This window comes from Chenopodium quinoa, unplaced genomic scaffold (genome assembly GCF_001683475.1).
Source record: "Chenopodium quinoa cultivar QQ74 unplaced genomic scaffold, ASM168347v1, whole genome shotgun sequence".
Classification (NCBI taxonomy): domain Eukaryota; kingdom Viridiplantae; phylum Streptophyta; class Magnoliopsida; order Caryophyllales; family Amaranthaceae; genus Chenopodium; species Chenopodium quinoa.
Window position 1 is genome coordinate 3,643,381 of NW_018743850.1, and position 27,615 is coordinate 3,670,995.

At 35.4% G+C, this 27,615-nt stretch overlaps 2 protein-coding genes across 3 annotated transcripts; both read left to right on the plus strand.

Moving 5' to 3' along the window:
* The first annotated feature begins 210 nt into the window (after nt 1-210).
* Nucleotides 211-13,418, plus strand: LOC110685988 (probable glutamate carboxypeptidase AMP1). Of its 2 annotated transcripts, none has more exons than XR_002504131.1 (10): nt 211-1,506; nt 3,927-4,169; nt 7,333-7,485; nt 7,563-7,631; nt 8,903-8,990; nt 9,670-9,753; nt 9,855-9,943; nt 10,391-10,504; nt 10,687-10,998; nt 12,237-12,362. XR_002504131.1 is itself a non-coding variant. In XM_021862558.1 (10 exons), exons 1-10 carry the CDS (start codon nt 586-588, stop codon nt 12,919-12,921), a joined length of 2,076 nt encoding a protein of 691 aa, XP_021718250.1. In that variant the 5' UTR covers nt 225-585; the 3' UTR covers nt 12,922-13,418. The 2 variants fall into 2 exon arrangements, 1 of the variants encoding a protein (XP_021718250.1); XM_021862558.1 differs by lacking the exon at nt 10,687-10,998 and adding an exon at nt 12,742-13,418 and having other exon boundaries at nt 225-1,506; nt 12,237-12,371.
* Nucleotides 13,419-14,226: 808 nt separating this feature from the next.
* Nucleotides 14,227-20,391, plus strand: LOC110685989. Its single transcript, XM_021862559.1, has 6 exons — nt 14,227-14,431; nt 14,622-15,682; nt 15,774-15,923; nt 18,115-18,300; nt 19,639-19,715; nt 20,127-20,391. Exons 2-6 carry the CDS (start codon nt 14,669-14,671, stop codon nt 20,143-20,145), a joined length of 1,446 nt encoding a protein of 481 aa, XP_021718251.1. The 5' UTR covers nt 14,227-14,431; nt 14,622-14,668; the 3' UTR covers nt 20,146-20,391.
* Nucleotides 20,392-27,615: the final 7,224 nt, after the last annotated feature.

The window sequence follows — 27,615 nt, forward strand, 5'->3', positions numbered from 1 at the left end:
AATACTAAGTGTACCTTTTAAATTTCTTCGTAAATCAAATGAATAAGAATCAAATGAATAAGAATAAAATGAACAAAATAAAGCCATTAAATCGAATGAGTAAAAATAAATTGAACAAAAAATAGCCTTATTTCATGACGGAATCACCACAACAATCAAACTCGATCCGGTTGATTTGTCAAACATAAATAACATTTCCAAAGGAACAAGATACTTGAAGATAATGGAATATCCTTATTAGGAATCATAATATACGATTATATTTTGGAAATAGTATATGGTTCTGATTTCTGAAAACATACATCTTCTTCATCAGGTTGACTGTCGAATAAAAAAAATCTGGGATAAATGATTGTACATCAACCAAGAACAGGTGGGACCCACTATTGGTCTCTTCAAATTATTTGTTGACCCCACAAATTTTCCATTGAAAGCCACTCTCTTCACTTTCTGACACACATACCGTTGATCGCCATTAATATAACCTTTTGCAATCCTCTGTTTGTTGATAAAAAGCGTCGATTTCTTCAACTTCTTCATTCATTTTACAGTACCATTTTCTCTCTCCTCCCTCTCTCACTAAAAATGGCTCAAAATCTTTATTTCAAACGCCCTACAACAACCTTCATCTTTGTGATTTTGCTCTGTATTTTGGGGTTTTACACCTTTGAAAAAACCCAGATTCAAACAATTGCAAAACCCCAGAAAGCGTCGAAATTAACTCACCATTTTCACGACACTTTTCTTTCTCTCTCATCGAATTACACCGTTTCACAGTATCTCCGTGCGTTAACTCTCCACCCCCACCTCGCCGGAACTCGTGAGGGTTATCAGACTGCGCAATACGTCAAAACCCACTTCGAGAATCTTCATTTAGAGACAAAAGTTTCGGAGTACGAGGTTTTGTTGTCTTATCCGACGCAAATTTCGCTTACTGCGAAGTTTAGTGATCTAAATAGTCAAGAAATCGGGACTTTGGAGGTGGGGTTTGACATAATTCGTCCCTACCACGCTTACTCGCCGTCGGGGACGGCGGTGGGTAGGGCGGTGTTTGCGAATTACGGGAGGGATGAGGATTACCGAGCGTTGGGGGTGGTGGGGGTGAACGTTAGTGGGTGTGTGGTGGTGGTTAGGAGGGGTGAGGGGATGTCCCGAGGCGGGGCAGTGAAAGGGGCGGAACTCAGAGGGGCTGTCGCGGTGCTGATGTACACCGAGGGGGAGTATGTTAAAGGGGTGGAGAGAGGGACAGTGATGAAGGGTGTGGGGGACCCACTGAGTCCTGGTTGGGGGAGTGTAATGGAAGGAGGAGAGAGATTAGGGAGAAATGAGAAGGAAGTTGAAGAAAGGTTTCCTAAAATTCCATCTTTGCCAATTTCTGTGGAGACAGCTGAGGGTATTTTAAGGTCACTTGAGGGACCTCAGGTGCCCTTAGAATGGAGGGATGCCCTTAAAAATAGCAATTTAAGGGTTGGTCCTGGTCCTACTGTGCTGAATTTTACTTATCAGGTTTGAATTTTGGAAATTTTAAGGTTTGATTTGGAATTTTGGAAATCTAATGAAGTTATATTTGGATTGTTGCTGTTTTTATTTGACTTTAAGTTATGTTATGTATGTTAGGAAATGTGGTCCTGAATGATGTTGTAACTGTTTTTGTGGGAACTGGTTTTTTGCTAAAAGTTATGGTCAATTTTATGGTGGTTTTGTATCATTCTGAATGTGGTAAGCTGAGTGAGTAAAGTATTTCTATTTAAGTTTCATATTTTGGTTGTTGGAATTGCTTTCATTTTAGGAAGTCATGTTACTTGTTGTGACGACGATTTTTATGGTTAAGGGTTGTTGAGGTTTGGTTGCTGGATAAATGAATTAGAGTTTGTATATTTTGATGTTCAAGTTAATGTTTAAAATGGATTTTAAGTCCATATATATATTCACAATAAAATTTTTATGGTAAATCATCAAAGAAAAAAAAAAGGTGTAGCGATGATTTAGCTATTAGAGCTAGCCATTGTGCTCCCTTAGTTGGTAGTTGTTGAATAAGGTATCTGCTTTACCAAAGCAGCTTGAAGATTTTTTGTTTTAGGTAGTTGATAGATTATTAAGGAAAATCCTCAGTTTGGCCCTTTGTTCATTGATAGCATCTCTTTGTGGCCCTTACAACTCCTGATGATAGCTTTTCTTATGAAAAGTCTGAATTGTATATAACTTCTGCTCTTGTTGATTGTTAGTTCATTATTTTTTTTCACTGTGTATATAACTTGTCTCTTTCTTTGTTTTCAAGATGAATAATAAGGTGATCTATATTAATGTAATCAGCTCTTTTAAGGCAATGATGATTCATGACTAATAATATGGTCCTTGAGGTTTCCGTTATGTAGCATTATGGCCTTACCCCTAACATTTTTTGGCAGCAAACCTGCAAAGCTCTTTTTAGAAGGGAAGGTAGTAGGGGAAACTACAAAACAATTGTATTTTTTTTTTTTTTTCTAGGTGCAATAAGAAAAAAAGAGGAGGGGTCAAAGTAATTGGTATGATCAAGGCAACACAGCTTTGTTTTCCCCACCTAATTTTCACTTATTAATTTTATACTTCGTGTATGTTTGGGGTTCTATTATCCCCACCATATTTTGAGTTTCTTCAGTCTTATAAGTTCAAATACAATAAGTTCAAGAATTAATAATTTTGAATAACATAAGACAAGTTAAATTCATGTGAAGATGATACTTCCTTAAGGTTCAAGAGACCAAAGTGAAGTTAAAAACGCTGTAATTAACTATTTTGGGGTTCTTGCTTTACCTAATTTCCCTTGTTCAAGCTGTAACATGATTTTTTGATAGTGCCTCTTGTTAATGTGCCCAATCCATATAAGCTTGAGCTTTTGAGAACTTTTCTATGAGCTAGAAAAATTATGCAAAAATTCAAAGGAAGAAGATGAATTGTGCATTAAAATTTAAAAATAAGTTGAAGCTCTCTAAAGTATTTCCACTCTAAAAAAAATTCAACATGATATTTCTCTTTAATCAGCTCTATTTATAGAGTTCTCCCTCTACCTAATTTATTATTTAAGCTACTACTACTGATGCAGCTACCTAATTGTCCTCTTCCCTATATATTGATTCTTAGCACATATGTCCTACAAAACTATCAACATTAAGAGCTTGAAGTCTCATAAATTTTGCTTGTTGAAGGATTTTTGCATTTTACCATCTTATAAAACCCCACCTTTTGATTTAACCACATCTTTGAATTTTAATTTAAAACATTACCTATTAATTAAAAAAAAAAAAAAGATTTCACCACCTGATTCCGATGATGATCCCGGCCGGGGGACCTTCACTTTTAATTTCCCTCCCTTTTCACTTCTATTACCATGTTTTTCCCTTAATTCACTATTCTATAAAACCCTATTTACATCATAAAGGTCAAGAAAACCCTAATCAAACATGTAATTATCTAACCTCAACAAATCCCAATTTCATTCACATGAACCCTAATCCCCAAGCATGTGAATAGTCGTTATGTGGGACCCACAGCCGGAATCATCACTAGGATCAGGCACACACGTACCTATTTCTACTTCATTCTATTTTGGGTAAACAAATTTTACTATCTTACCCCTTCCCCCCCCCCCCAAACACACACACTTTGTACAAACTCTCTGTTACTTTATACACCATTTTTTAACGTCCACCCAATTCTCCTAGAATCTAGAGTCAACGATAAATAGGTACGTCGAAAGAAAATGGAGGGAGTACATGCTTTCCCAAATTAAATGTTCATGTTGTAAACTCCAAATGGCTTGCTTCAGAATTCTCAATGATGAATGATTTATCAATCCATAGATTGTTTTAAGGCTTTCCTTCATTGCTTATTGTGGTTATAATTGTCTGATTTCATATTTATATTTGTTATTTGGTTCTCTTATGCAGGGAGAAGAAAAAAATGCCAAAATTCATGATGTTTTTGCTGTCATCAGGGGATCAGAAGAGCCAGACCGTTATGTACTTCTTGGTAACCATAGAGACGCGTGGACATTCGGTGCTGTAGACCCTAATAGTGGAACTGCTGCCCTACTTGATGTTGCTCGTAGATATGCCTTTTTGATGCGCTTGGGATGGAGGCCTCGCCGAACAATTATTTTTTGCAGTTGGGATGCTGAAGAGTTTGGGATGGTGGGTAAATTTTATTTCTTTCCATTTACGACATGTGTCATTAAAATCTTAGTGCACTTGAAAGTTATGCTCAAGCTTTGTGCTTGTTTTAACAAGGAATGTAACTAGCTGTGACCATTTTTTGGTCCTTACTACTCTAAATGCTGTCATTAAAATCTTAGTGCACTTGAAAGTTATGGGCACGTTAGGGCGAGCCGAGATGGCTATGAGAGTGTCCATGAAGGCTTTGGGTATGGGCAGAGGGACGCAGGTGGTGAAGCTATTATGGATTTTGCCTAATCATATGTTTTAATTTTGGCTAATACTCGGTTTAAGAAGCGGGATTCACACTTGATAACTTTTCAGAGTGGAGCAAATGCAACACAAATAGACTTCCTACTCACAAGGAGCACGGATAGACAAAGTTGCCTGAACTGCAAGGTCATCCTAGGAAAGAGTGTGGTCACCCAACACCGGCTGTCGGTAATGACTATCTGTTTGAAAGAGAAGGTGAAGAAAAAAGGAAGACAAGAGGATCCAATAATAAGATGGTGGACTCTAAGGGATGCAAAGACTAAGGTTTTTACAGAAAAGGTAATTAAGGAGGCGGATTGGGATGGAGAGGTGGATCCAGATAGACTTGGTTACGAATGAAGAACTGTTTCCTGAGAGTGGCCAAAGAGGTCTTAGGGGAATCAAGGGAAAGAGCTTCAATACAAAGAGATACTTCGTGGTGGAATGAAGAGGTGAAAGTAGTAATTAAGCAAAAAAGGGAATGCTATCTAGCCTTGGGAAAATGTAGAAGTGGCGAAACCTTTGCAGCGTATAAAGAGGCTAAGAGTAAGGCAAAGGTAGCTGTTCGCTAAGAAAAAGAGAAGGCTTATCAGGAGGTTTATGAAAAGCTTGATTCGAAGGAGGGAGAAAAGATCATTTATAAGATGGGAAAGAGAAGACAAGAGACAAGGAAGGATATTGGCATGGTGAAGTGTGTCAAAGATAAGAACCAAATGGTCCTAGTACGAGAAGAGGACATCAAGGTGGAAGAGGTACTTCGATGAACTGTTTAATGGAAGTAATGGAGTTGTGACAGGAGATACCTCCGTGAGTGATGAAGAAATCAACATGGAGTATGTGTGGAGGATTAGGAGAGTGGAGGTGGAGATTGCACGGAAGAAAATGAAGCCTAAGAAAGCAGTTGGCCCTGATGGTGTACCGATAGAGGTGTGGAGGTGTTTGGGTAAGATTGGTATTGATTGGTTAACAAACCTTTTCAACAAGATATGGACGGCTATAAGGATTCCACAAGATTGGAGGAAGAGCACCTTGGTCCCGATCTATAAAGACAAAGGAGACGCTCAAGATTGTTCTAACTATCAAGGGATCAAGCTTATGAGCCACACTATGAAGTTGTGGGAAAGGGTGATTGAACATAGGTTGAGGGCATGCACAAGCATTTTGGATAAACAATTTGGTTTTATACCTGGAGATCTACTATGGAAACATTCATTTGATAAGACAAATGATGGAGTTTTATAAGGTAAAAAAGAAAGATCTTCATATGGTCTTTATTGATTTAGAGAAGGCATATGACAAGGTGCCAAGAGAGGTACTTTGGTGGGCAATGTTGAAGAAAGGTATCCCTTGAAGGTACGTGGACCTGGTTAAGGATATGTATCGGGATGTATCAACAAATGTAGGACCTGTGGAGGGTTGACAAAAGATTTCCCTATTATAATCGGATTACATCAAGGGTCTGCATTAAGCCCTTTTGTTTTTGCAACGGTTCTAGATGAAGTAACTAGACCAATTCAAGATGAGGTTCTATGGTGTATGTTGTTCGCAGATGATATCGTTTTGGTGGATGAAACTAAGGATGGGGTTAATGCTAATTTGGAGCAATAGAGGCAAATGTTGGAATCTAGAGGGTTTAAGTTAAGTTGGAGTAAGACTGAATATTTGGTATGTCGTTTTGGTACTCAAAGGGGGACAAGCAATGAAGTGGTGAGTTTGGATGGAAAGGATTTGACCATGAGTGAATGCTTTAAGTATCTTGAGTCTATCATCCAGAAGAATGGTGACATTGATCAAGACGTGGCTCACAGGATTTAGTCGGGGTGGCTTAAATGGAGAGCGGCCATGGGAGTATTATGTGACCGAAGCATTCCCTTACAGTTGTAGGGAAAATTCTATAGGACTGCAATAAGACCAGTGTTGCTTTATGGTACAGAATGTTGGGCTTCTAAGGAGCACATTAGAAAGATGGAGGTTATGGAAATGCGCATATTAAGGTGGATGTGTGGGAACACTCTAAGAGATAGAATCAGAAATGATGTTATTTGCAAGAAAGTAGGTGTGACAGACATTGCAGATAAAGTAAGGGAAAATCGCCTGTGTTGGTTTGGGCATGTAAGACGGAGACCCGAAGGTGCACCGGTGCGAAGAGTGGAAGAATGGGACCATGGAGGGGTTAAACGAGGGAGAGGGAGACCGAAAATGACTTGGTTGGAAGGGGTTAGGAATGGTATGAAGTGTATGGATTTGCATGAGGATGAAGCATTGGATCGTAAGGGATGGAGGAGGAAGATTTATGTCGATGACTATACGAAATAATCAAATTTGGTTCATGTTAGCCGACCCCACTTATGGGATTAAGGCTTTGATTGATTGACTACTCTAAATGCTACTACGAACTGCAAGGAACTGATATTAGGGGGAGGGGCATATTAGGCAGTCTCTTTATAAGTTAGTTATGGGTAGCTTGGGAAATGAGTTAGAGAGTTTGTTAGAAAAGAAAGTCTATAAATACAGAGGATTAGAGAGGAGGGAAGGCAGCTGAATATTGTGTTGAGTGATTTAGTTTGTAGTTTTGGGAGAGTGCCATTCCTCTCGAAAGATTGGCAAGGCTGTAATTGTCGATTAGCCACCGCGATTAGCTTTAATTCAGTCATATCTAGCTTGTTTCTTCATTAATCATCCTTTCAGTCCATAATCTTTAAGTTTTGATGCTTAAGTCTATGTCGATTCCTAGCCTGAACCTAAAAATAACTATACTGAGAATTAACTAATGATATTGATTTTAATGGATAAAGTTTTGTGTCCTGCACATAGCTACACCTTATGTGATTTCTTCATTAGGATCATGTTTTTGTTGGTTCTTACTTAGTCATATCTAATTCTTTTCCAGATAGGTTCAACTGAATGGGTTGAAGAAAACATTATGAATCTTGGCTCTAGGGCTGTAGCCTATTTGAATGTGGATTGTGCAGTTCAAGGTCCTGGATTATTTCCAAGTATGACTCCACAACTGGATGATCTTCTAACTGACATTACGAAGAAGGTAAGGAAAATCATGTAATAATTGAGCTGTATTGATACATATTGCTAATGTATGAAATTTGGCTTGAATTGGTGTAGATTGAGGATCCTGATGCTGCAGATAAAACTATTTTTGACCAGTGGACTGCCAGGAACAAAGGCATCAATGTAAGCCTCTTAAAGTACTGTCCTCTTCTCATGCAGTAGAATATATACCCTGGCCTCTGCTCCAGCGTAACATATTTAGGATCTCATATCTCTTTTTGAAGTAGTGCAACTCTTTTCAGCAAGCCCCTTTGTCTCGAAGGTATAATTGATTGAAATACAGACTTGGGTCTGAATGGATGGACCGATGGAATATAGGTGTCGGAAAATCTGTTTTATTCAGGAGTTGGGGCCCATGCTCTAAATCATCTCATAATATTTTGTCTGAGATTCAAAACAACATTAAAAAATTGAGGGAATGCCTATCTCCGTTTCTATTCCATCCATCCACCAATATTACTCAAATTTCTCTTTCTTTGATGTCCATAGGTATCATCAGGTTCTTCAAAAAATTATTATTAAAATGCCATTAAGCTACATGATGGTTGGGTGGTCAGTAACAAAGCTGGAGGCGTCATTGTCGTAATGTTTGCATTTCTTTTTCGTCCCCTCATCAGGTTAAATAATAATCGATGGAGGGAGGTTACATTTCTGTTTTCATAGAGAAGCTTGAGATTGGTGTTAGTACCCGCATTATTGCAAATACTGGACCATTGGCACTTAGTGGGATGTTTTTGATTCAGTCTCATTTTATATATATATATAAAAGAAAAAAAAAAGGAAAAAAAGAAAGCATGGGTCAAGTAGTTGATAGATTGCATGTATTTTAAGCACAATTTTCAATTGGCCTAATGGTTGATTCAAGCTGTGAAATAACTTCCTATTTTTAAAATTCAAAGTCATGAAACATGTGGCTCTGCTGAGACTGGGGGGATGGTCTAGCTGGATATTTGCCTATTTGGCTCATTGATTGTTTCTAGCTGCTTCAAAGTTAATTCTGGTTTTGGTTGGAAGTTTGAAGGATCGGTCCTGTCAGCACCTCTTACCTGTTTGAATGCCATTTCTCACTGTTATAGTCTTGTTATTTTTGACACATTCTGTCAGTATGTGACTTGCCTATTGACGAGTAGCTTGCCATGAATTGCATATGCTGGCCTCAAACATACGAGTGTAATAATGAGGGAGAAAGAAAGGGCACCGAGAGTGTACCTCAGGTGACATGCTTAATCGATTGCCACTTCTCATCAAAAAAAAGTTTGCATCCTAAGTGAGAATAGTTGATAGCTGATGTGAGCCTTTATAATTAAAGCTCTACCACAAAAAGGGGAAAATAGAATAAATCGGTTTCTTTGAGGGCATGTCAACTTTTTAATATTTTCTTCATTGTTTTGCAGATCCAGAGGCTTAGTGGAGTGGACTCTGATTTTGCTCCATTCCTGCAGCATGTAGGGGTTCCTTCTGTTGATATATACTATGGGACAGGTATTTCTCTTAGTGGGCTCAATTAATAACTTACCGGCTCTATGTCAATAATGTCATCCCTTTATGTTTCTTTGTAATTAATGATATCTTACTGGGTAGAAAAGGATCTGCAGAGTCCTTATTTCCCATTAATAGTCAGATCTTCTGTGACTTCTAAGATTTATCAGATGGATCAATTCATTTTGATTTCCTTACATGCTGAACCACAACTGAAGTTTAAAATTAGGTATGAGGGAATAATAAATGTGTGTGTTTTACATGGAAGACACAAGCAACTTGATAGAAACAAGAAAGTGATTGTATGAGGCGGATAATTGTTGTGGGGAAGAGGCTGGGTAATGAAAGACACAAGCAACTTGATAGAAACAAGAAAGTGATTGTATGAGGAGGATCAACTATCTATAACCTCATGCCGACATCACAAACTTGATTTTCTTTTACATGCCAACATCAAGTTTTACATGGAAATAGTTTCATAATAATGCCCTAGTGACAGCTCTTAAGATGAAGCCCTGATTAGGGATGAAATAGATTATTTTTCACGGTCTATGTAATCTCTAATTTTTCGGAAAGAAATTGAATTATTTCATCCATTATTTGTTTGTTTGTGCTCAAAACCGTGATATTAATCTTTCAATGTCATAATGCTGAAAATTATACTTTTTCACTTTGCCCCCAGATTTTCCAGTCTATCACACAGCTTTTGACTCGTATGACTGGATGTTAAACCACGGAGATCCTTTGTTCCATCGCCATGCGGCTGGTCAGTTTCTTTCTTAGTTGAAGTTGTAAATTGTATTTTTAGGAAAACATGGCTGATGCTTAGTGTCCCAATATAACCTTCATAAATTTTGATTTACATAGTGGCGGGACTTTGGGGCCTTCTAGCTCTGCGTTTGGCTGATGATCCAATTCTTCCCTTCAATTATCATTCATATGCAATGCAGTTACAGGTATCTTGTGTTATACTTGATATACTCTTCAACGTTTTTTTTTTTATTTTTTTATTTTTACTGTGGAGTTAATACTAATTAACCTGAAGTTCTTTAGTGTTTTCTTGTATAAATTGCTTTTTACTAGAAGATATTGTCCACTTTCTACAAGAATGATTGTGCAAATACATTATAAAGGTTTAAAAAAAAAGTAGAGGAAGGATATCACTCCATGCAAAGTGCTGTTAGAGATAATTGTATAATCTTCACTTGCCTTCTGCTATTCCTATTCTTATTGATGTTTGACAATATTATAAAGATTTTTAGGTGGGGCTATTGGCTTTTATTATTCTGTTATGTAATGATCTTTTTTGTCATATGGCATATCGTGTGGTAGCAACTTGGTCAAAGCTTCTTGTGCTATAAAAATTGGAGGGCTAACCAAGTGACCTTTCTACATCTATGCAGGAGTATACAAGTGTCTTGAGCAATAAGCTGGAAGGCCGTGTGTCCTTTACTCCTATATCTACATCTATCAAAAATTTATTTGCTGTAGCTCAAGAAGTCGAGGAGGAAGCAAAGGTGAGATAAGCTTATCTAACTACATTTGATGCTTTCATGTGCTACAACCTACAAGCATATGGTAACTAATATAGTTTAATATTGTATTCTTGCTCCATTATTTTTTTCCTTTTCTTAAACATGAAACTAAATTTCAAGCTATGATTAGTTCACCTTATTTGGGACTCTATTGCTTATTTCAGATTAGATTGGACTGGGCAACAAGAATCAGATCAAATTAGTGAATTAGAACAGTAGGTGGAGCAGCGGAATTAGCCGTAGCAGTTTATAATAAGAGTAGCTCGAGTAATACTAGATGTAGTAGTCGTGGTGGTGATGGTACAGCAAGAGCAGCAGCAGAAGTGGTAGCAACATTATTAGTAGGCAGTGGCATCAACAAAAGGCAAAAGCTGTTGTCGGAGTAGGAAGAAGAGTCTTAACAGCTGCAGAAGGCGTGTTGGCAATAATACTAGCAGTACTAGCATCAACACAAGATGTAGCAAGAGGAAGAAGAGGTGCCTTAGTAGTTGTAGGCTAGTGGTATTTGTGGCGGTGGTATTAGCAATAGTTGTAGTGTCATGTCCAGTTGTAGCAATAGCTGGAAAAAGAGCAGCAGGAGCAACCACAATTATTATGATTATTGATCAGCTTAGATCAGACCACACAAGCAAATTTTAATTAGATTTGATAAGAAAAGTCAAAGCACATCAGCAAAAGTCTAGTGAAACTTAGCCTCAGTAGAGAGAAGTAGAATGTACAGAGGAAAAATAATCCATAAAACAGATAAGAGATACATTAGGGGATACATTAAGGGGAAAAAGAAAGAGAAAAAAAAAATTAAAATATTTTTGCTTCTCTTGAAGTGATAAATTATAATCTTGGAAGACATAGCCTAGAGTATCATCTGATTTTGGCTATATGTCTATACCTTAAGGGAATGATTAGCATTTGAAATTATTTGCAAAGAGAGTGCATATCCAGATAATTCTTCCTGGTTTCCTGTACCAAACTTGAAGATTCCCTAGTCAGACAAAGCATCAGGACAAACCTAATGCTTCACAAAAAAGCCGAAAAAGGATTGATCCAGATGTGTGCATGGCGTAAGCCAGTAAGGCAATGGAGAAGTAGACATACGCACATCACATCATTCTTTGAAAGCATTCTTTTTCAAAAGCTACTGTAATTTTGAATCTTCTTTTTACCCCGGTCTGTTCTCTACTTTCCCTGAAGATAGGATTGAAACTGGATAGTAGGACATCACTCTTTGCTCTGTATCTTTGCTGCCCTTATAGATGTATAGAATCCTAAAGACTTGATTGACCTGCCCCATGGTCCTCAGTGAGGAAAGACCTAGAAAAAGGGGGTCTTCTTGGACTTTGTTTCTCTTAGAGAAAATTGCACCCATTTTCCTCCCTTATGTCCAAGGCTTCCTTGCGTCCCAAAATTGGTCCCAAGTTGGTGAAAATTTAAACTTTAAGAAGTAAAACAAGATAATAGCAGAATTTAAGTGGATGGGACCTCAAGTTAAACTGCTCCACTGGATTCTAGCTCTAATGATCTACAGAAAGCAAGACCTTTGTCCTGAATATTGTAATAGAAAACATGATTAGGCATAGTATAATTTTTTTTTTGTTTTTGCACAATGCATGTATGAAGTAGAAGTAGCGTCCCTGCAGGTATTCTTGTCTTTATTCTTTTAAATGAAGAAACATAGCTGTTGGATGCTATTACATGTTTAGAATGACAATTGCAGAATCTAAGAGCTGAGGGGGTCTCTAGTGATCTTGAAGTGCTGAAGAAAAGAATGTTAAATGATCGGTTGATGCTTGCAGAAAGAGGTTTCTTAGATGTTGAGGGGCAGCTAGGGAATCAGTGGTTCAAGCATCTGGTAAGTGATGTTCCTTCTTTTTTTTTATGATTTCATTATTTTACTACATAAGATAGCGATAATGAATTTGTAAAGGTGATTCGTGGTAGTCTGTACTCTGTAGTATGCAGAGGCAAACATTATCTCCGTGTTGCCACTATCTAGTACTAGTAATGTGCATAAGCTGTGCTTCTTCAAACAAAAAATAGAGTATTGCTTTTAACAGATAGATGTTTATCTCTAGTTTTCCAGTCATTTCATCACCAAAGACAATTATGCTGTGGGATAAAAGGAGCAGGAACAGGAAAGCTCAAATTTTTTCTGTCAAGACTCGAGAGTCTTGAATTTTTTATGTAGTGACTAAGAATTTTGCAATAATATATGGTTACAGGTTTATGGACCTTCCAACCACTATGATAGCAAGGTAGACTTCTTTCCTTCTATAGCTAATGCTATTTCTCAATCTACACAAACGAAGAGGGAAAATCAAGCAACAATACAGCATGAGATTTGGAGGGTTGCCAGAGCTATCCAAAGAGTAGCTAATGCGCTGAAAGGAGACCTAAGTTGATAGAAAATGCGGGCAAATTTCACCTTCACGCATTTAGCCTTGGGCAGGTGGATGTATTGTTGTTACAATTTGGTCACTGGACCTAAGCTAATGCCAATTTGCAGTGGACACATGAAAAAGAAAAGGTCGAGCACTTTTTCTGCGTCAGATTTTGAGGATTGCTGACTTGCTGTCAAAGAGATCAAAGTTGGAGAAGTAACGGGAAGGTTTCACTTGAACATATTTAGCAGCTGGCAGGTGTGAGATTTGTTTGATGCATTCCTCTACTTTTCAGATGGCATGTGTTGTTTAATGTTGACATCCTTCTGCCAGAAAATGTGCATCCTATGTTTATTGTACAGTTGTAGTTGTTTCTGGAAAGTAGGACGCGTGAATCTTACTGGAAATCTTGTATATTTATTTATCTGGTGAAATGTAACCATATTCCGCTTGCATCAAAGCAACTGAATTTGTGTTTGTTTGCCTTCAGCAGAACATAGCAGCTATGACTTGTGTCTCGCTCTTGTTTTTTTTTTAACTGATTGGTTGATGATAGTTTTTTGATCGTGTTGGAGGGTCTAAAAGGAGCTTGCAAAGAAAATAATTTGGAAGAAAACTTTCACCTTTTATTCTACTCCACAAATAAATCATATTCAAGAAGATAGAAGTGCCCTATATTAATGGAAGATGACTATATATTTTTTTCTTGATTAATTAATGAACTTTCTAATGAAACAATAATGTTTACTTTCGTGGACTCATGTAAATCAAAAACTTAAAGCAGGGGTACCCATAGTTCCTATATTCCTTCTAAGACGGTTTAGTTGGTCCGGTATTTGCGATTTTGCAGGTCAAACACTTTGAGAGTGAGGGGGAAGGGTAAGGGATCCTCACCTCAAAGTGTCTATATTGGGGATTGAACCCCCTATCTCAAAGTTAGAAGGTTCCATCTTTTCCACTAGATCAAACTTAACTTGGTAACTCGAACTTTCCTTATTTCACAAAGGACTGTGTCATTTGAATCTCAGGCGGTTGCACTCATACCTATTAATCCTTTCTCAGATAATGAAACATCAACATTTAATATCCCTTTTTCCTTAAGATTCGCATTTCTTTCTTTAAATGAAATGTAAAAACTAGTCCAACAATAAACCAAGCAAATTCAAACTAGTAAGGAATTCAAAATCCTTACCAATCAATTCCACTTTAAACAAACGACCCTTAAGGCCTTAACCCATTGTACATAGTTAGAACTTAGTTACCAACAGATCCCGAGTTCGATCCTTTCCCTTCTTTCTTTCTTTTTTTTTTTTCGATTTCTATGTCTCAAAACTCACTAGTAAGCAGTCACTACATTTCAATCAACTTCCAAAATCCAAAAAAAATCATTCTAACTTCCAGCCCTTCCTCACCGCCATCAACCAAACCACCGTCCCACATTCCGGCGACCATCGTGGCTCCAACCAACGCCGCGCAACCGGGCATAACGACTGCAAACTCGGTGCTTCCTCATCAAATCCAATATTCAAAGGTAAAACCCATTTGTCAATTGTAACTTTGTTTATTCAAGTTCATATATTTTTCTTATTATTAATGCTTTAAGCTTGTTTGTTAATTGATTTATAGACTGAAATTATTGCATGATTCCATGTATAAAACTTGATTATAGCATTAGATTAGAATACTGATGATAAATTTTATAATTTTTTTGTATTTGCAAGGTGAACCCTTGATTTATTTTTGATAGAATTAGGGGGAAAGGGTGAAAATGAGAGGAAGAATTGGGTTGTTTATGAATCCTAGTAGTGTAGGAAGTACAACAATTGGGAGGACAAGTAAACTTGGTTTTTGTTCTGCCTTTTCTTCTGCTGGGGGTGGTTCTGGAGGAGGAGGTGGTAGGGGTCGTGGCCGAGGTGCCGCCTCGGGTTCTCCTGTTTTTAATTTTGTGGCTGGAATGGCTGGTTCAAATGAGGGATTGGATGATTCGGATGGATCATCGCCTCATCCTGCTGGACGTGGGCACGGTACCTCATTCCGTCCTTCGTATAATGGTTTTGTTGCTCCCAATCCACCGGGGCAGCAATTAGGGTTAAGTCGGGGTAGAGGTGGTCCGGTTCAGCAGGGGGGAAATGAAGAGGATTTGCAACCTAAGAGGCCTATATTTCTTACGAAGGATGAATCAACAGGTAGTAGTTTTGAAGCTGAGTCAGTTGCTTCTATGCCTCGTCAACCCATTGGAAAGAAGAATCTTCCTGAAAATATACTGAATGTATTGGGAGGAGGATCAGGGAGGGGAACCACTGAAAGAAAACCGGTTTTGGAAACTAGAGTTAAGGAAGAGAATCGGCATCTTAGGCCAAGGCAACAAATCGGTGCTCCTCCCTCTGAGGCTGGAAGAGGGAGAGATAGATCTGAGAAAGGAGATACTGGTTCTGCAGGTGCAAGGAAAAAGTTAAGCAAAGAGGAATTAGAGAAGGCGAAAAATAAGGCAGTTGGTATCTTGTCCAAGGGTGACGATGGAAAGGAGGGTGGGCGTGCAGCAGGAGGAGGTGATCGGAGGCGAAGGGGTGGAAGACCAAAAGATGACTCAGATGAAGAAATGGATGAGGATGATGATGATAATTTTGCCATGGGTGATGATGCAGATGGTGAGAAGTTAGCCGAGGCACTTGGACCTAGCAGGATGGCTGAACTGTCAGAGGCATTTGAAGAAATGAGTACTGATGTCTTACCTGATCCTGAGGAGGATGAGCATCTTGAGGCACTTGATACCAACCTTAAGGTAATAACCTCTGTTTGTTTTGTTTTTGTTTTTATTTTTTTAATTACTTGGATAGGCTATTCCATGTGTTAACTTCACCTTTGGATTGTAGATCGAATTGGAGCCTGAATACTTGATGGGAGATTTCGAGACAAATCCTGATATTAATGAGACCCCGCCTATTCCTCTTCGTGAAGCTCTTGAGAAGATGAAGCCATTCTTGATGGCTTATGAGGGAATAGAGAATGAAGAAGAGTGGGAGGTAAGCATTATTCTGCTACATTGCATGCTCTGCTATTAGCTTGTGCTCTTCAATGCTATTTAAATCCCTTGTAGATGAGTACTAATGTTTTTATTAAGAAAAAAATCTATGCAAGTTGTATCTTGTATCCCTGAATTTTGATGCATATGGAATCCTTGATGCTTAGATTGGCCTTTTCCACTTCCCTTGCATTAATATTTGACTTCCTTTTAAATCATCCATTCACCCATCTTGATTTTCTATATTTGCTAATTGCATTGTGAGATAAAGTGTACATGGTAAGATAGAAATTTAGTTTAGGACAAACATAGGTGTATGCACTAGCCATATGGGAATTAGATCATTTAAGCAGACTTGTTATAATGAGAAGGAATTTGAACACACACGCACACACAACAGTATATGCTCTAGTTATATGGGAATTAGCTTTTATGCAGCCTTTGTGGTATTTGGGATGACCATGGCTCCTTCACTGAGGCAGACATATCAGATCTTGCCCACTCTTCTCTATCTTTGACTCTCCCTTCTTTCTCCTATGCATAAGTTGTGTCTCTTCATTCTATTTCTAAAATGCGGTTAGTCATACTATCTACTGATCCGTGAACAATGATCATTATTGATTCCGTATAATGAAGTTGAAAATTATGATTTGCATTTATAAATAATGAATTCACTGCTTCCTTTTACTGCTGACCTGTGGACTCATCATAATTTGGCATCTAATTGATTTTCCATTTGTCCATAATGGGGGTTTCCATGACGCGCGGGGGGGGGGGGGGTTGTGTCACTGGAATATAGAGTGGGGGCTTCATGGGTAGTTGTGTGGTTTAGCTTAATTATAAGGGAGCAAGTTTGTCTTTATTAGGATATAAAAGTGTCGACTAAATTGGCTCTATTGGAAATCGAGTCTCAACCATTGGTATTCATTGGCTGATAACAGAATATGATTTTACTTCTCTTTTACAGAAATGTCTTACTTATATGTATGATCTAGAAATAGAAGTTGTTTTTCCTGTCTTCTCTATGATACCTTTACACTGCAGATTTTTTTTCCCCCACAAGATAGTGAGATGCATAGCTCTTAAGCAAGGGTGTAGCCAGGAATTAAAAGCTAACGGGGCCAAGCCTATTATTTTCGAGGGACAAAATATCTTTCGTGCTAGCATTGACAATAAAAATTTCTCTATACAAAGACTCAGAGTTCATCATTTTACCTTGACATGCAAACAAATCACAAGACAAATACGAAGAACTTTGCAGTAAATGTTACTACTCTAAATCAATAAAAAAAATTCATAAAAATAAGGAGAAGCATATAAACTAGCAATATATAACATTTAAATTTTAGAAAGTTACGTGTTTTTTTGAATGTATGTTATAACATCATATACAAAGGCAAACTCTAGTCTAATTCAAAACAATTAACAAAAATAAGTAGAAACATAAAATAGCAATATTGAACATTTAGATCTTAGAAAGTACATGTGTTTTTTTGAATGTATGTCACAACATCATACACAGGCAAATTTATGATGATCATCAATCAATAAAATATCATGAATGAATAAAATTTAGACAAAGTGTTATTGAATTTGAAGCATTGAATCTTCATTTGCCATCTCATAAAAGAAAATTAAAGTGGGATTATAAATGGAAAAAAAAAAAAAAAAAAAAAAAAACAGCCGGCCAAATTATTAAAGGATTTTTTATTTTTATTTTTTAAGAATTTTTTATAGAAAATAAAAGAGAAAAAAAAAAAATGAAGAAGCGGGATTATAAAAGAAAAAAAAAACACCCAAATTATACAAGAAAAATAAAAGAGAAAAACAAAGTGAGAGAGCTAGGAGAATCGAACAAGTGACCATGTGTGCTATCATGTACTACCTATATACCACTAAAGCAAGACCATTTATGTGAAGTTAATATTCACTTAATAATACATATACAATAAATTTACAGGGGCCCAAGTTAAATATTTATGGGCCGCGGGGCTAGGCTACGGGGCCGGCCGACCAGGCCTGTGCTAGCCCCCCTTGTAGCTCCGCCCCTGCTCTTAAACTACCCGAGTATCTTCTGTTTCTAAGCATTTTGGAATTTTTTTCCTTGTGGCTAATTGTTTAGATGATTAATACATTCTTCTAGGCCAATATCCATTTTTGTATACTGATACCTATTGTATGGCTTTTATCAGGAAATTATGAAGGAAACAATGGAGAAGGTTCCACTTTTCAAAGAGATTGTGGATCATTATTGTGGGCCTGACACGGTTACTGCAAAGCAGCAACATGAAGAACTGGAAAGAGTTGCAAAAACTCTTCCTCCTAGTGCACCAAATTCAGTGAAGCACTTCGCAGACCGTGCTGTTCTCTCACTTCAGGTTGGTCTTTACTCCCTTGCAAAGTACATTTTCTGGGTAAACTTTTTTTAGGGGTAATCTTTGGCAGTACAATACCTTAACTTTCTGCTAAATTACTGTGGTGCATTAAGCATTTAAGAAAAGCATTTGAGCTTCAATTCTTGCTGTGCACATATATAAGCTTTGAAAGTGCATTCATTTTTTTTTTTTTTTAAATTTCTCTTTCACATATATAATCTTTGGCACTAGATTAGATTTGTTAAGATGTTGGTCCATATATATATAAAAACTAATATAAAGTGATATAGATTTTGATACATCTACGGGGCTGTAAGTGGGGTGTTGATCATTATTGATCAGTTATTCTATGGTATGTCGATCATGGATGGATTTTTAGCAACTTAGTGTTCATCTACATGCATCTACACATTTAAGGAAAGTAAATGTTTTTGCTTTTGATAGAGAGATGTACTAATTATATTGTACTCTATCTGTTCTTAAGTAATATTACTGGCTATATACATCCACCCACCCTGAACCTAAGGCTGTCAAAAATCAACTTGACCTGAGAACTATCCGACCAAATACAAAATGAACCATTTTCATATCTGACCTGCATGAACACTCTGACCCGCAAGCCCAACCCGACAGTATCCAAACCGAACACAACCTGCACCCCTGATTGGACAAGGGGTGGACTGAAGTTTGTGTGAGAATCTACAGAGCTGCACGTATAGGCCAACATATACTATAAGAGGGCGTTAGTATGGACTTATGTGATAGCTTTAGCTGCTTTGTCTTGTGCATAGAACTGTTACAAATGTAAGCTTTGTGAAAAGGATGGTGATCGGCCCACTTTTGTGCTACTGAGATAATGTTCTAGGGTGTAGGGGTGAGAAGAGAGCACATAAGCTCTTTTGAACTTCAAAGTGAGCATATTTGTATCGAGATTTTATCAAGAACAGAGCTTTGTTTGGAAAGCACGTGATGGCTAACGTTCCAGCTGGCATCTGACGTTTTTGTAAATATGCCTGAAACTCAATACCTACTGGATAGTGGATACTGCCTAAGTGCCTAGACAAGCAAACAAACAACTTACTTCTGAGGGACAACCCACCCTGCTTGAACCCTCTAGGAATTGTATTTTTTTTTAACCCAAGCTCTCTTAATCTTAGCTTTTTGTGCAAAGAGAAATGTACTCACTATACTCATGCTTAAAGTGTTATTTTTTTAATAAGCTGCATGATAGTGTTTGTAATCTTTCAAACGATCGTGTTATCTACTGGCTAAATTTCTTTTTAAAAATGTGGTTTCAAACGTTAATACACAGTAGTAATATTGAGTTAATCTGTGATGCAGAGCAACCCAGGCTGGGGATTTCATCGAAAATGCCAGTTCATGGATAAGTTGGTGCTCGAGGTTTCCAAGTCCTACAAGTGAGCAAATTTTTTGAGTCTTATTTCATTACTGTTTAGCTGTTTGCATTCTCCAACAAAATTTCGTTCTGGACATAGTACATCCTTTTCCTAAAAAGACGGATTAGTTTGAATAACCCTTCATCCATTTACAGCTATAGGAACTTATTTGTACTCTGGTTGTATCCTTCCAATGTTTTAGCATATCATTCTTTTTGAGGAAAATTTTCATCCATCACTTTGCAATTTTGTTGTTACCTATGAGCCTATGATAGGCAAATTCATACTCGTAATCGATTGATAGATTTGCTGAAATATAGAAGGGAAAGAAACTGTTGAATTGTAATCATCAAAGTTCTTGAGACTGACCTAGTCTCTAGTTGAAATACTTGATTTATTCTTAGGCTGTCAATGTCCTCTTTAATGGATCAGGAAAATACCAGAGAAATGATGCAACTTGTTGGATCATTGCTCAGTCAAGTTTGGGCCTATTCTTAGTTGCTGGAAAGTGGTAAGTGCCATCGAGGCCCATTTACCAACTGAATCACTTGAATGGAAGTGTAATTTACTCTATTTATTTTCTCAAACTGGCTGTAATCTTGTTTTTTATCCTTGAATCTCCAATTACTCCGTTTTTTTTACCGCTAAGAAATTAATACATAAATCCGATTAAAAAAAAAACAGTTAAAATATTGTCTCTTTGAGTATCTTTGTTCTTTCCACTTTGACTTTTGTCACGTGAAAAGATTTCAAATAGAAAAAAACAAAATGGATTGAAGAGAGTGTTGTTTTACTTCACACTATATATGCATTTTGTGCATCAAAACAATTGTGTTAGTATCAGAAGTAGTGCTAATGTAGTTACCATTAGTCCATTTTCATCATTACTATGAATTATATTTCTAAATGTACCTTATTGCTAGCATTGTAATCTAAAAATTAACATTATAACTTTTTTCATTCCACATTATTATTAATTTTTTTTGACAAGATTCGTTATTACATTTAAAATTGTTTAAAATATTCGTAATATAGATAGTAATATGGAGATCACATATTTGGAGAAAAAAAAAAAGGCATAATGACAACAATAATAAAAATTGTTGTGGCCTATAGCAATAGTAGTTAAATTAAAGGAACAAAATATGACTAATAACAAACTTATTTTTCTCATGATCTTTTTAAATCTTACCATAATATGAAAATAGGTTTAAAAAAAAATTAAATTAGTTGCTATCGTATTAAATCACTATCTAACATACTGTCCGGGGCTTAAGAAACATCACTCGTTTAGCTGAACCCAAAAATAAGTCAGTCCATCTAAGCATTCCACAAAAGCCCAAAATAGTCTTTAAACCGAAGCTTTTATTTATTGCGCATATTTCTGCGTAAAATAACACTCGAATTATTTTCATAATGTGGTCCAACACTTTGGTTGAACTCTTCGCCTCCAACAAAATTGGCTAATACGTAGTAGTTACAAATTCACATGGTTTATGAATGTAACAATATTTTCGCCCGTGTGATGCACGGGTGGTACATAGATTCATAAATAATCAATGTGGACTAAGATTGTTGTAATGAAGAATATTAAAATGTACGTTCACAATTGTATATTACTAAGAGGACAAAGTAATCACCCTTATAATTCACATCGTTGGAACTTCCCTACAAAAGAATTAGTAACTTTTTTGTCAAATTTAGCAATGGATTTTATTTTACGTCCCCCATTATAGCTCATTCATGTCCTTTGTCATCCCTTGTGGCTAAGAATATAAAACAAAACTATATACTTCCTCCGTTCTTTTTTATTTGACTCGCTTTGACTTTTACACTATTCATCACCTCTCCTTTGAGCGTCTTTTGTAAATAATATGTAAGGAAAGACATATTCGTGTGGAATCCTTTTGACATCGTCTCAATAAGTGCTATCATAATATATAAATTTTATAATTTTTACTTTTGGAGAATTAAAGTTATTGATCGTAAAAGTTTTGCATTGGCAAGCGTGATAAAAGAAACAAGTCAAGTAAACAAGAACAGAGGAATTATATGCATATACTAGTATGTAAGTGAAACCTAGGAATTAGTAGTATGAAAAAATATGTGATGTTAGTTTAATCTATATGCATACAGCCATACATGTTAAGAGAATTTAGCCAAACTATTGATAAATTCTTCTGATCGCCTTCTGTAATCTAGCTGTTCCATGACATAGTCTTTAGCAAGAAGACATGCCTAGCATAATATTTTTGGTTAAATTTTAGTTGATGTAAACAAATAACCTGACTTTTCTCTTCAAACTATATTTCAGCATGCAGTAAATAAATCAATAAAAATCCACAAGTATCAAGGTCAGAAATATATACTACGTATGTACTGTAGTAATTATTTACCGATCCAATTTATTCATGCCCTAGAAAACACGTACGTAGTCGGATCCGGAATTCATTGTCACCATATCTCCTACAACCCCTACTATGAGGACCAGGATATAGTTTTAGTTATAGGTGTCAATTCGGATAATCGAATCGGATCTATTGAGATCGGATCGGTTCGGGTTTAAGTTGAGTATGTTAAATTATTGTATCCACGCGAGTTTAAATCTAAATCGGATATTTTTTGGATCGGTTTCGGATTAGGTGTGGTTTTGACACCTCTGATTTTAGTGACAGAGGTACATCTTAAAAAAAACGTATTGTAATAGATAATAAGGAAAAAAAGGTTATGCCAATGATATCACTTCATTCTCACAACTATCTAACACTGCTATCTAACCTTTTTTTTTTTTTTTTTTCTTAGTGTTATCAAATCTCCAATTGATACAAGTATTATAGAAATTGCCAACGGTATTGAGAAAATTATCCATTAGGTACTAGAGAGTTGGTGAAAATTATCATTTGTATTCTATCTCCTTTTACAAATTTGTATATAATAAGAAGAATGTTAATAAGGTCTAATAAATTTTAATAACACCTTGTAATAAGGTCTTATACGAAATATAAGATGAAATAAGAGTATCAAAAATTCATACCGTAACTAATAAGTAAAAGATGTACATAAAATTCAAGTGAAGATAACATAACGTTACCGCCTAACTCCATACGATGAAATGTAATGTAGACTGAGCCAATGGATAAAGAGATGAGAATATCCATGTGATAGAAGAATAAGTACTAGGGAAATCACAAGTTGCATGTCTAATGAGAGGTTTCTTACCTTAATTAATGGATGAAAGTGCTGAAGTCCAAAGACAAAGTTTCAATTGTAGAAAGAAATCCACATACGTCATCTAATCCTAGAGAATTAATTAGATACTTAATGTCAATTTTGTTCAGCTAGCTTCTAGACACTCTATACTCAAATTATGCATTGTTGATTTTTTTTATTATTATTATTTTAAATTTAAGCTCACTTTCATCCAAGAACAAGGAAGCAAATACAATAGCTAATAGACTAGCAAACACATTGACAAAATAATTAAGGGCCTAACTAGGATGACATGTGTATACTTTGGCTTAATTTAGTTATATAAGTAACCATTTAGTTGCTTATATAGAGTTATAGCTTTGGGTGTTATATATTAAGATTTCTATGAAATTTCGCATCCTTTGATGTAATTATTGGTTTGTGCAGCCGAGTACATACCCTATGAACATAAAATTAAATCCAAATTCAAATAACATACATAAAGACTAAAATTAATGAATATGGACCCTAATATAACATTACAAGAAATAAAACGGATGTACATAAATCTCAAAAGCAACAAACAAAAAAACATATAGTTGATTGCAAATAACATGTCTGATCTCCACATCGAAAATCAATGAACATGTAAAAAAAATCCAAGACATACGCTCATTTTTTATTCAAAAATAAAAAGAACATGGGACGTATAATTAAAAAGTATATATATTAAAAGAATATATAGTTCAAAATCAAAGAACATATAATTCCTAATCAGATAACACATTTCGTATATTGTTATTTCGACTGGTGCATTGGGGCATCATGACTTCACGAGTCCATGAGCGTGTCGTGCACCAACTAATTTGCACCTTTGAAATGAGTAAAAGTATTTGATTTTTCATATTTGAAGTTCAAATTCTTTTGGAAGATTAAGTTTTTTTTTTTTTTTTTTTTGGTTTTTTTACATCAGAGTTTTTGTGTTCATGCCAACGAAATACTAGTGATATTCAACTTACTACTTCCACGTATTTGGATATCCACCTATAATATCATGTTGCATTCGCCTTATATTCATAATTTATCATCTCCCACCTTACTTTATGGGACCCAATTATATATAATAATTTGTAATTCTCTTACGCTCTATTCTCTCCTTCAAAAGTGAATAGTACGAGTGAACTGTAAACAATCATTTTTTGAATTTTAAGTGATTTTTGTTTCTACAGTTTTTTAGTAAAATTAGAGAAACAGAGGTAATACTCATACTTATTAACTTAGGAGTTACATAGTATGACTAAGGAGTTAGGAGTAGTGGATTTATATTTTATAGTCACTAGCTAGCATATACTATGTTTATATGCTATTTGTATAATTGTATTGTAACAAGGCAAGATCGAGAGAGGTTGTTACCTATTTAATGCTATTACGTCTTGATCAAATTTAGTGAGGGCAGTTCAATGGTGTGTTACATTTATAATTTGATGACGAACGTACGTTGATTTATAGGCTCATAACAAATTAAATCTCCTAATCTTTCCTTTTTTATGTCCTAAATCTCCAAATGCAATATTTTTATCAAAAATATTTGAAAGAAGCCAGCTTATGAAAACCAAATCAATAGTAGGCCAAATTAATTAAGATAAAGTTTTTGCTACATATTCTTTGATTGAAAAAATCTCATGATAATTTACTTTTATTAATAGCTTGGAAATAAAGTACCCAATCAAACTTGAATTTCAACTATATAATACTTCGTATAAATGTATTATTTTTTGATGCTACTTATTTCAGCATAAACGTCACAATTATTTTTTTTATAATTGCTTAAACATCAATTCATATACCAACTTTTTGGTATATTTATCTTGAGAACAATCAATAAAACCTAATAATACATATTATTTCAATAATAATTTTTGTTTGATAGTATTTGTTTCTTTATTTTTAACATTTACTTGAAAGTTGAAACCATAAGATGCAAACATTAGTAATGATATTTTTGCATGGATAATTAAGAAATAATTGCATAGAGACTTGTACACAAAAGTAGTGTAGTAGCTAGATATTATTTTTGGTCCCATGAATACATGAATTGTGTCTATTATTTAGAATCCTTCTTTACCAAATCAACTGCTCAGATTCCATAATCCATATCTAAAAAGATGACAAAGATTGCGCACAAGGCCAAACGAATCTTATTCCAATGTGTATGTAACATTAAAGTGTGTATTTGATGTAAAATTTGATGTATATATAATTTGATATTAACATTGAAGGAATTAGAAACAAGAAGGACTAGATATTTTCTTACAAGCGCGTAGGTATGTTATTGATTTTTCTAATAGTACTTTAAAATTGGCTTTATTAGAAATGGCGATATTTGTGTTTGTGTTTGACATGAGACTCGTAACACTCCGGAACAAATAATGAAGTTACTAGACTCTATATATATCATTGTACGTCCTTTATAGATGATTAATATATAGAGGACTAAGTCAAAGTTGATATATTGTAATTTTTAGACATGTACGTGGGATGTTATGGGATTCAACTTGAAATCAATTTTTAATTTATCAATTTTTTATAATTTTTACATATGCCTATTTGAACATATTCGTGATCAAAGATGTGCATTGGATACCATGAAAGTCAAAGTAAACTCCGTAAAAAGAAACAGAGGCAATATATCACTAAATTACTTTACACATACTCTAATAATATCCATATGTGAACCATATACAAGCAAGCACATTTATCACATAAGCACGTAAGGGTTTGTTTGTTTCAACTTTTTTCATTTTATCTTGTCTTATTTCAGACAAATTAAAATAAGTTCAAACAATACATATAAGTTTTAATACAATGACAAACGTAGTATAAGTTTAGTTATGCCAAAAAAGTTCATATTAGCTGAAACCAAAAGGTTGAACTAAACTGAGTCTATTTCGACATCAACACTCTTTATTTCTTGCCGAATAAATCATAAATTTTGCACTCCGTTTGTAATTTTATTAGCACTGTTTCCATAACTAATGAACCTTCAGTTTTACATAGGGAATGAGCTTGCATGTTTTGGGTAATGAACAAGTTTTAGATCTCATTGACTCATTCTACGGTCAAGAAGTTAGTCATGTTCATGAAAGAGAAAGAAAGATAGCTTGATTGGAAATATACTTCATATGCCTAGCTAGTTGTTGATACAAGCAATAAGCTATGTTAATCTCATAGAAAAGTGTGTTAGTTAACTGTTAAGTAATAGTCACTTGGATTTCATCAAAGACATTTAATTTTCATGGTCTTCTTATAGTTGAAATTCTATACGAATAAGGAATTGCATATGATCTTGGAATCTTGGATCCACATTTAGTAATCCATCCGTATCATATAGGATCATTTCAAGTGTTATTTTCGTCTTAAAACATATTTCAATTTGCATGTAATTTCATACAAATTTAAATAGCGTAAGTCCAAACTAATAAATAATTTGAATCAAACAAAACTATGCTAGTACGTAAGCCAGTGAATATTATTTGATTTTTAGCTGTCTTTTATATATAATAGCAAATAAGAGCATTCTCGAATAATTATGTCTAACATATAAGGATATTACTAGCAAAGAGGTAAAAACATGCAAATGGGATTTTTTTTAATTTTATTTTTTATTTTTTAATTGGTTGTATATGAGGTTTACATATGATACCCCTATTGCTTTAGAAATGCATGAGGTATGTCCCTTTTGGTGCAATATCTTTTAACATACACTTGCGGAAACATATCAATATCATGGTTGGGTCTAAACAAGGTAAAGCTAGATTGAAATTTGTGATGCATGGCGTTAGGCGTATCAATAATACTGTATGCATTATTATTTGCTTTTTTAAATAAAATAGTAAGTAGTGGAGGTTGTTAGCATGCTGAAACATGCATACACAAAAGACGTGATTGAAACCTATGCTTTTTGCACATACTCATTTTATGATGTCACCTCATTTCCTAGTCTTAAAATAATCGCCTTTTTCTATAAGATGCAATCATAATAAATTTAGACATGATAATTTCTGACCCGATCCGGTATTTCGACTCGATTTCAAACCCGTTTTATCGAGAGAGAACTTGACCCGATCCAATCCAACCCAAATGATCCGAAATAGACTCGATTTGACTCATTTATCATAATTTGTAATGATCCAAGCAATTCAAACCACTCGAACTAAACGATCCAAACAACCCGAAATTTGATCCGAACCCGAACCGTTGACGCGAATTAACAGGTCTAAATCATATCATTGCACATTTGCACTCCCTCATTCCTTAATTATACGTTCCCAAGTTATGTTTAGGAAAATAGATAAGAGAGAAAATTGGCGGGATCGAACGTAATTTGATTTTTACGAAAATAAAGATAAAGATATAAGCCCCCCCCCCCCAATAGACATTTAAAATATGAGTCAGTCTATTAAGAACGACCCAAAAAGTAAAATAAGAAAGGAGTAATCTTTAGTTAAGGTTCTTGTTTATGAGAATATTTTGTATTGTATTATATTATAGTATCTTTATTAATTAAATACGGTAGCATTAACTTGAACTCCGTATTTAGAAACAGAAATGCACAATTAAATAGTTAGATGTGATATTTAACAATTGTTTTTGATCTTGATGTTAAAATTGAATTTGCAACTTTCAAGCTAATTAAATGATGGTGATGTAATCTTATGTTTTATTTGTCAAT

Bases quoted from the DNA above. Each gene is read 5' to 3' on its own strand.
- LOC110685988 (XM_021862558.1), top strand. From the start codon at position 586: ATGGCTCAAAATCTTTATTTCAAACGCCCTACAACAACCTTCATCTTT. The intron at 1,507-3,926 runs GTTTGAATTTTG...TCTCTTATGCAG, and splicing joins TGCTGAATTTTACTTATCAG to GGAGAAGAAAAAAATGCCAA. The intron at 7,632-8,902 runs GTAAGCCTCTTA...ATTGTTTTGCAG, and splicing joins CCAGGAACAAAGGCATCAAT to ATCCAGAGGCTTAGTGGAGT.
- LOC110685989 (XM_021862559.1), top strand. From the start codon at position 14,669: ATGAGAGGAAGAATTGGGTTGTTTATGAATCCTAGTAGTGTAGGAAGT. The intron at 15,924-18,114 runs GTAAGCATTATT...GGCTTTTATCAG, and splicing joins AGAATGAAGAAGAGTGGGAG to GAAATTATGAAGGAAACAAT. The intron at 18,301-19,638 runs GTTGGTCTTTAC...TCTGTGATGCAG, and splicing joins GTGCTGTTCTCTCACTTCAG to AGCAACCCAGGCTGGGGATT.